This window comes from Rhincodon typus, chromosome 9 (assembly GCF_021869965.1).
Source record: "Rhincodon typus isolate 14 chromosome 9, sRhiTyp1.1, whole genome shotgun sequence".
Taxonomy (NCBI): domain Eukaryota; kingdom Metazoa; phylum Chordata; class Chondrichthyes; order Orectolobiformes; family Rhincodontidae; genus Rhincodon; species Rhincodon typus.
Window position 1 is genome coordinate 60,885,503 of NC_063340.1, and position 9,865 is coordinate 60,895,367.

The 9,865-nt window shown below is 37.3% G+C and overlaps 1 protein-coding gene across 3 annotated transcripts in view; it reads left to right on the forward strand.

The window, feature by feature from the left end:
- Nucleotides 1–5,775, forward strand: part of LOC109936473 (EMAP like 4) — a 277,428-nt gene extending 271,653 nt beyond the window's left edge. For all 3 annotated transcript variants that reach the window (XM_048601028.1, XM_048601027.1, XM_048601029.1), the window contains one exon: nucleotides 3,915–5,775. In XM_048601028.1, the coding sequence (XP_048456985.1) occupies nucleotides 3,915–4,133 (219 nt within the window). In that variant the 3' untranslated portion in view covers nucleotides 4,134–5,775. The remainder of the gene's footprint in view (nucleotides 1–3,914) is intronic.
- Nucleotides 5,776–9,865: the final 4,090 nt, after the last annotated feature.

Below are 9,865 nucleotides of genomic sequence, written 5' to 3' on the forward strand. Positions count from 1 at the left end.
CAGCTTTCCTGCTCCTCTGATGCTGCTTGGTCTGCTGTGTTCATCCAGCTCTACACCTTGTTATCTCAGATTCTCCAGCATCGGCAGTTCCTACTATCTCTGTAGCAATATTTATTCTGTTTTATTCTCCATCTCTAAAATAAAAACTAATGTTTTATTTCCCTTCCAAATTACATGCTATACCTGATTTATATCTTGTGATTTGTGTCCATGTACTGCCTGATCTCTGTGCTGCAGCATATGCAGTATATTCTCCACTTAAATCAAGCAATTTTTTATTCTTCTGACCAAAGTGGACAACCTCACGTTTTCCCACATTTTACTCTATTATCGATACTTGCTTTCCCACTTATCTTTGTATCATCAGAAAACCTGGCTATAATACATCCAGTTCCTTTATCCTAATCTTTTAATATAGGTTGTAAATATTTGAGGCTCCAGCACTGATTGCTGTGGCATTCTGCTTACAGTTTGCTAATCTGAAAATGATCATTTATTACAACTCTATTTCACTCTCACCCATTTTACATTTTGACTTTGAGCCAAGATCATTTTTCATAACTGTTTTGATCTCATCCTTTACTACTAGAGCCACCCACAGTCTCTCCCATCTACCTGTCAAGAAAGTCTCATACCGCTTGAAAACTCGATTCCCAAATTTGGACATCCAGCAGCCATGTCTCTGTAATTCTTACTATACTATATTTATTTATTTCTATTTATGTTATCAATTGATTCATCTTATCTAAGTGCATGCAGCATTCATAAATAATCTCTTCATACTTTTTTTTACATTTTGTCCCTTCCTGACATATTCTTATAATTCTTCCTATTACTACCCTTCACTATTGCCTCGGTAACTTTCTAAACCTTGCCTCGTATGAGCCCTCTTCCATCCCACACCCATCACTATTTAGTTTGAAGCCTTCTCTAAAGCTCTTACTATGTGATTCACCAAGATGCAAAAAACAGCCTTACAAAGATGCTACCAGAAATTATTTTTTTGCCATTGAAGGGAGGAATCAACAGCTTTGGTCTCTCCAAGAGACTAAAGGCAGCTCAGAGTTGACCCAATAGAGCTATTGAGAAAGATTTTGGAATTGTATAGCATTGTAGGAAATCATTTGGCCCATTATCAAAGTCCACTCTGCCTTGAGATTTTCCTTTTGTAGTTTGTATTTTCAAAAAGGTTTCCTTTTTGAAAGTTATTGTTAAAGGCTGGCTGAATGAAGGAGTGGGGAGGATTTTTAAACTCAAATTATATCAGCCTGTACTTAAGGTCTTTATACTTAGGCAAATGGAATGTATCCCAGTAGGTTTCTATATTATGCAAATGAACTCATGCTTGAGAAACTCATTCACGTTGTGACAGCTTGTCACATTATGTTGGATGCCTATCTGACCTTAAGGCGTTCCTTAGCTCTACATTTTACAGCTATTTTATACTTGAGCAGTGTACCGATTATCACCCTTGATATTCAATGGCATTACTATTATCAAATCATCCATTATCAATATCCTGGGAGTTACCATTGACCAAAAACTGAACTGGAGCAGATATATAAATGCAGTGACTACAAGAGCAAGTCAGAGGCCAGGAATCCTGCAGTGAGTAACTGACTTCCTGACTCCCCAAAACTTGTCCACCATCTACAAGGCACAAGGCACGGGCATGATGAAGTAATCCCCAGTTGCCTGTATAGTGAAGCTCTAACAACACTCAGGAAGCTTGACACCCATTCAGGACAAAGCAGCCCACTTGACTGGCACCATATCCTGAAACATCCACACCCACCACTATCATCGTTTGGTGATAAGTGTGTACAAGATGCATTGCAGAAATTCAACAAAGCTCCTTAGACAACACCTTCCAAATGCATGAACACTACCATCCAGAAGAACAAGGGCCACAGATGCATAGAAGTACCACCACTTGCAAGTTCCCTTCCAAGCCACTCACCATCTTGACATGGAAATATATCGCTGTGCAACACTGAAGGAATAATCAAAACTGTAGAACCACGACCACCGCCAGCTCCCCCAACACAGCACTGTAGGTGTGCCTGTGGTGGTTCAAGAAGGCGTTACACCACCATCCTCTCAATGGCAGTTGGAAATGGGCAACAAAAGCTGTCATAACCAGCAAAACCCACCTGCACCAAATGAATACAAAGTCCTTGACTAGTTGTGCTGTGTTCAAAACAAATCTCAGCAAGAGCCAGCTTTTAGAGCGTGAGTGGTATTTACTGGCAGACTGTGGAACTGAAAATTCCAATACTGTGCACCATGGTATGTTTTTACGCGGTGTAAATGGATACCTTTTCATCCATAAATTGCTGGCTATTTAATTATAAGAACAAGAACAGGAGTAGGTAATATGGCCCCTCGAACCTGTTCTGCAATTCAATACAATGATGACTGATCTTCTGCCTCACTCCAGTTTCCTGTTCGTTCCCCATACTTTTTCATTCTTCGAGAGTATAAAAATGTATGTTGGCTTCTAATATACTCAACAATGGAGTATCTACACCGTCCATAATGTATGAGAAAGCAGAGTTTCCACTTCTGGGGAAGAGCAAAACTTGAGTCACTCAATATAAGTGAATTCCCAAGGAATCAAACATGGAATTCAGAGGAAATGAAGAAATTGAAATACTGCAGTTTGAAAAGAGAACTACCTACTGACAAATCAAAATGGCAGATTCAGTCTCTAAATTTAATCTGAGAAAACTGCGTGTGTTTATAGACTGAATGCTATATGCGAAAATAGCCCCCATTGTTTATACAATTTTTCTTTAAAAATCTAGATGTCTGAAATTGTGATGTTCTGCTTTTTCCACTTCAAACCAAAAAGAAATGATTGTTAATTTTTTAATGAAGACAATTTTAAGAAACCATTTGCAAAATGTATTTCCAACCCTCTGCTATTTCTAACTATTCCTTGGAATTGCTTAGTATATGAAATACTGCTTAGTATAAGAAATAAATCTTTAGGACAAATTCTTCTGTTTAAGGTGGTGCTCTATTTGAGGCCACAAATGAAGATAGCACTTAACTGGGTGAAGTGGTAACGTACCAAAGCTCTGCTGGCTTCAGACCTCTGCCGCAATGGACTGGAAGTCCCATTCTCTACCTTCCTGCACCATTACCCATTGAGACTTTGAATATCCAATTAAAGACTACATTAGGCCCTAAGTCTGCTGCCACATGAATTTAACCAGCTACAGGCCACGCAGTTGCCATGTGGCATTCATAATAGCTATTACCCCAATGGCAGTTTTTCGTGCAAGTTGGCCTGAGATGGACCTGGGTCTCTTGATCAAAGGCAATTGGTGCTTGCTTGAAAGACTGACGATCAGGAAGAGGCATCCTTGCTGGGAACAGCCCTATTCTCACAACTCCAACCCAAGAATCACCATTGTCACCCACTTTATATAATTTTCCTTGGTCCTCTACGATCGTGGGACTTTTGAACTGCTCTTTTACCAGCAGCCATTGCTGAGTGCACGAGCTGATGGACTTTGATCAGCCAGCAGTGCTCTCCATGTGGGACTTCGCCCAGGATTTTGATTTATAGAGTAAGGCCCAATGGTAGTCTCACCACTGCCTGATTGGTGTACAGTTCAATGGGTCTTCCCTATTAAAGGCAACATAGGTCTCTCACCATCTGTCTGGGATCCACACCTCTCAACAGGAGTCCACCCTTAATTTACCATTATACTGACTGATATTAATAGTTACATTACTTTCTCGAAAACCTCAAGTCTCTATGATAGCAGTTAAATTATGGAAAATAAATTATGATTTTCCCAATGTTTATTCCATTATATTTCAATTACAACCCAACTGTGCATTTGTAAATCCGGTTTTAGTCCTTCCATTTATGAAATCTTTCTCTTCTGATATGTTTCCAGGCTCCAAGTCATGTTTACAGTGCACACAGCAGTCATGTGACCAACGTCAGCTTCACCTACAATGATGGTCACTTGATTTCGACAGGCGGAAAAGACACCAGCATCATACAGTGGAGAGTGACAGAGAAAACACCACTTCCTTCAAATGGAAGCAACCTCGAGCAGAATGCTCCATCTTCTCCAACTGATAGTCCAACAGAAAACTCGTCAGTGTCTTAAAACCTCCAAAAAAGATTCTTGGCTTATTTGATAAGGAGTAGTGGCTGGGTTTAGTGAATGGGGCTGCTGGATTTGTTTAATTCTGCTCTAATCTTCCATTGCAAGGATGGAAAAGGCATCACTTGCAAGTGTCAAGTGACTAATGACTGGTTAAAGTTCTTCTTGGGAAGAAATTGCAACAGGTAAAGTAGATTTTAGTGACACAATTAATCAAATAAAGTCAGAAGTTACAGACTGTAAATACTGGAAAAAACACGCATCTGTGGTTGGGATATGCTGAAATGAGTCTGCTTTGTATTATAAAGGATTTTTTCAAGTTGAACTTAAATAATTGCATAACAAACAACGTTAACTTCAGTCAAAATTAACTGTCATTTTATCAGGCCTGTTTGTGGCCATGAATTGTGAATGAGATTTGACTCCTAGTCATCTGGTAAACCACAACTGCCATGATCATGGCACTGCCTTCTTGAATATTAAATATGCAATGTCTTTACATCACTAGTGTCTGGTGATCAAATAGACATTTTTGTGATCTCTGATTTGAAGTAGGCTTGCTTACTTTTGTCAGATGAATTGAAACTATACCTCGTAAAGTGATCTCAAGTCTACACACATCTTCTGGTTGTATTTTTTTTTAATTTAAAAAAATTTCCTCTAGTGAATGGGTATTAGGAGCAGTTACATCATCCAAAATAAAATCAATCATTTGAAATAATTGTAGGATTTGGTAAAATACTGCCTGTTTTCTGTTGTTCTTTCCTAATCTGGCAAAGTTCAAATTGATACCACATTTGTATTTTATACTGTACCATGGTGGACTACACATCTTAACAGTTGCTATGTATTAAATCTGATAGTGGTCAGCCAAGGTACAACGTGATACTTAAAGAACACTATCAGGATATCAAAGTATAGATTGGTTTTGGGTTTTTTTCTGGGGAGGGTTTCCTTTTTTTTACACCTGGGAAATTGTTTAAACTGTAGATTCACTTTTAATTTGCTATACAAGAGGGGGAAAACACTCACTGACAATATGCAAGGGGACGTGTCCAAATGAACTTATTTATACTTTGATTTGCATTGATTAAGTTACATCTTTTATTTGATATGTTGATCCAATGCTTTAGGATTAATAAGAAGTTATGGTTAGTAAATTCTAGATATTGTTAAGTGTGCTTAAGTCTTAAGTGTGAAATCAAGTGTTTACCAGATTGTGCCATTCCAAAGTGGATCAGAACTATCATTCCCTTTGAATCTGTACTCAGGATTATCTAATTACCAGGCATCCAGCAATTGCTGATCTAGAGAAAGTGCCTAGGCAAGCTCTAAAAACATGTAGAGTGAGCTCCTTTAGAATACAATAGGTGCTATCTAGGGATGCTATTGACATACAAGAGCCTAAACAGCTACCAACTAACAGTATAACAACCAGTGAATCGATGTATCAGTCTGCAATAACTTATGGAATTTAAAGTGGGAAATATTTTGCTGTATTAAAAAATCACAATGATTGTAAGGGAAATATGACTGACCAAGGGTTTTCCAATGTGTTTATGTTCGAACTGTGTTTCCATGCATTCCTGACAAATGCCATAAAAATTGATGGGAAGAAACAAATAAAAAATTATCAGAGTGAAAATTAGCTGTTGGTGACTTTTTAATGTTCTATAGTCTAATCATACTCTTCATTTTTTATTGAATTGTTCTTCAGGTTTGACACGCTGGTTGAGCTATACTTGTTGGCCTGATAAGCTAGTGATTAGTTTTCTGTCTAACCACTGCAGCCCATGTAGTAATAGTTGGAAATTTCAAAATGTTGAGTTGACATTGACGAAGAAATGCTGATACATGTCCATGTCAGGATAACATATGATTTTGGGTGAACTCTGAGGCAATGGTATTGCTGCTGTAATAAATATCAAAGAGGCAGAAAGTCCTATTGGTGTAATGATGGTGGGTTACTGCAGTGCACACTGTCAATCGTCTATGCTGCAGGCATGTTGGTGATGGAAGAGGTTGATATTCAGACTAATCACAATTTCATGAGCTTTGTGGATGATGCAGAGTTGCACCTTGTGGTATATCCACTCGGATCAATAAGTATTTTATCACAGTTCTGAACTGTAGATGATCAAGACATTGAGAAATCAGAAGTGAATTCACTGCAGCACGTCAGATTCTGACCTTATAACCATTCTGTTGATACGGGTTGTATAGCTAAGAATTGGTTGAGCATGAATTATGTTCTGGAGAATATATAATAGAATCACCAAATTAGTGCTTTTGGCTGAAGATGCTTGCATTATGTTCTTTCTCAACCTTTGAGGTGCTTCACCATAGCTGAAGAGGATGGTGTTCATTGACCATTCAACAATTGTTATAGATTCTCCAAGTTGACTGAAAGGAACAAATTTTCTCTGAGTCATTGGGAGGACAATGTTGCTCTGTCTATAACCTGCTCTTACCCTTGTGCAGTAGTTTCACCAAATTTGTACCTTATTCTTAAAACATTATCTGCTACTACACTTGGCATGTGATTCTAAAATATCCAATGAACCAAGGATATGCTGAGCCATGAGGCTTTAGATTTTTGCTGCACTATACAATGGAAGTGCGTCCTTATGTTCAGTTGTAGTATACTTTATGAAAATATGAGCCTTAGATGTTTGGAGAAGTTGAAATATTTGAGAATGATGATTCCAAAAACTCGTAGTACTTTCTAATTTTCTAAACGTAACCAACTGAGAAAGGAAAACGTGTTTGCACAAGATAGTTTACAAAATAGGAAACTGGCAACAGACTCTGTTTTAGGACTGTTTATATTAATCTCAAACTGGGTGAAGTGTTCATTAAAGAAAACTTTAAAAGTCATTTATAGATAAGGTTTAGAGATGTAATTGGTGTGTGATGAAGGTTCATGCTACATTATTATTATTTGGAAATTTGGATTCTAAAGTGAATGTAACTATGTACAGTTTTAAGTTTGCTTTGTATTTCTATATTGTGTGGGTTAAAAGGGTTTCATTTTTGAGTTCTGAGAATTGTGCAGGTGCCTGAAAATATATTTGGATGCATTTGAATGAGGCCTTTTTAAAAAAAAATACATTGAGGTGAATAGTTCAGTGCTTTAGGAAAATAAGGGTAGAAGAGAGGGAAAATACTTGCCTAGCATCAAGGTATCGATGATGTAGGGAAGCAAAGACAAAAATAGCTCCCCTTTAGAAAGAGAGAACCAGCCAGAAGGTCAGTAAGTGAAGTGCTGGCGTGGAAGGTAGTATTGCCTGATCAGATGTGACAAATAGAAGCAAATGGAAGGATGAAGTATAACATCTTACTCTAAGGATGCCTTTTCTAATGTTTTAATCATAGTGTATTGTTTGCAGTATAAATTGCACTTTCGATAAAATTTATCATCAAATGTTTAATGCTTGCATCTTGTAACTTGCGTTATTCTTAGTGAAAAGTCACAGACAGGGAGTGTGTTGCAGTGATTCTTTCTGTGCTCTTTAACTTGTCAAAGGAGATGGAAGGCAGCAGCCTCTAAATGCACTTCAACTGCTTTTTAAGATCCTTTGAGAGGAACCTAGTTGCCTCTTGTTTTTTATCATATTGGCATAGTTGAGATTAGCAATTTGCCATTTAGAGCATTGGGAGTAGAAACTCAATTTCCATTAGTCTGGAGCACGTATGGGGCTTGTAATGCACGGAGTGTTGTGTCCAATTATAGATGCGGCTGCACTGTCTGATCAGATAATTCGACACAGAATGGAAGCAGGCATTTCTGATGATATATTCAAGGTATTTTTTTTTTAAATTTTGTATTGTTTGCAACATTTAATTGTGTAAACTCGTATGCAAATGTTAAATGTTTGAAATACAGTTTACAGAAACAAACTTCAGATTTCCTTTTAGAATTGTTTCAAAGCATGATTTTGCTAATGTTCACACATACAAGAGTGTGTACAAGTTCCTATTAGAAACTGAGTTGAATTAATAGTTGCAACTCCAAATCATTTTAAAACATATTTCTCTAAATTTATATCATTCTATAAATAGTTCATGTTTGTTTTACTTATTTATTTGTCTCTGAACACCAAGAATAATTGTTGAACTTGGTTCAGATATCTTGGGGACAATGATTCATCTCATTCGCACTAAAAATAGAAACAATCAGCCTGGTGTTTGTTTGATTTTGTGTTCAAGGTCCACCTAACAGTGTTTTCAGACAAGTATCAAAACGTGAAGCCAGCTCCCTACCCTACCATCTATTTCAGATTATCCACTGACTAATTTCATGTTTCTAAATGTTCCAAAGCATTTCACAGGCACAAATTGCATTTCCAGTGCAGTTATTGTTCTACCCATTTAGATATTTTTAATCTGTTCAGACATTAATTCTGGTTTCAATACTTGAGCCACAATATGACAGTAATGCTGTCTGCCCAGCCAATGAATTAGTCAAGTAAAAATCACGTACGATAAAGTGAAACTATGGTTGCTTCTTTCCTTCCCCAGCCCAAATGTGCTGAGGCTAACTGTATCTCCAGTTGAGGTCAGCAAATCCAACATTGACCAGAATTAAACACACAGTTTGTTTATATGACTCGATTACGCACATTGACTGAATTTACTTATCTCTTCCAATGTGCATTATAGATCAGTAAACTAACCTACTGGAAAAAAAAGTAATCAGAAGTCCAATATCCACTCTAGCAATTAACTAAAAGTTATTTTTAAGAGTTTGTACCTGTCTAGTTCAGTTGGTAAAGGTGAGACCCTTCACTTCATTGTGAGTTTGAGTGCTGTGGTAGGTGCCATAGATTTCAAACTTGCTTTTACAGCTCTTGCAGTGTAGTGGTAATGTCCCTATCTCTGTGTAAGGCAGTGATTCAAGTCCCACTTGCTTCAAAGGTGTGCCATAACACATCTGAGAAAGTTGATTGAAAATATTTATTCTAAGAACTGAGTACCTTGTGTCATGCTAGTGTCCTTATCTCTGGTAGAAAGTCCAGATTCAAATTCCAATGATTCAAGAGGTATGTCAAAGCATGTCTAAACACACTGATTAAAAATAACTATTCCAAGAACTGAAATCTTTGCCAAATGTTTCTGAATTTGATTACATTGTTTCTGTACATCAGCCATTGGTGCGCACTGATCAATGCAGGAAGAGAGTAGCAGAGTTGCATTTTTGATGAAGCCAGTTTTACCACCTAAAGGGATGTGAATCATAGAATCTCTACGGTGTGGAAACACACCCTTCAGTCCAACAAGTCCACATTGACTCTCAGGGCATCCCACCCAGACCCATCCAGGACATTATCAGTTACAGCTGATTTCAGAGTTCATGCTCATCTTTGATGCTATTGAAATTCACAAGTCTCCAACAATTTCTTGGAAGACTGAAAGATGAATTGTCACGGTTACCTCATTTGTCAAAAAATGTTTTCAACTTATGAACTTAGCAGGTGAAACAACTTTCAAGTGTACAGGGACAAAGAATTTGCCCATATTCTTAGATTTTGATTGCTGTATAATTTAACATCCCAAATCTTATCACAGTCAATTGTCAATTATAATCTTCAATATTTGCAAATAAAGCTTATCACCTATACATTAAAATTGGTGTAACAGCTGCTGAAAATACAGTAATGCATGACAAAAGACCATTTGATGCCACCGAGTTACTGGTAAATTGTCAGGTCATTGCTTTGTAATAATTTGGTTAA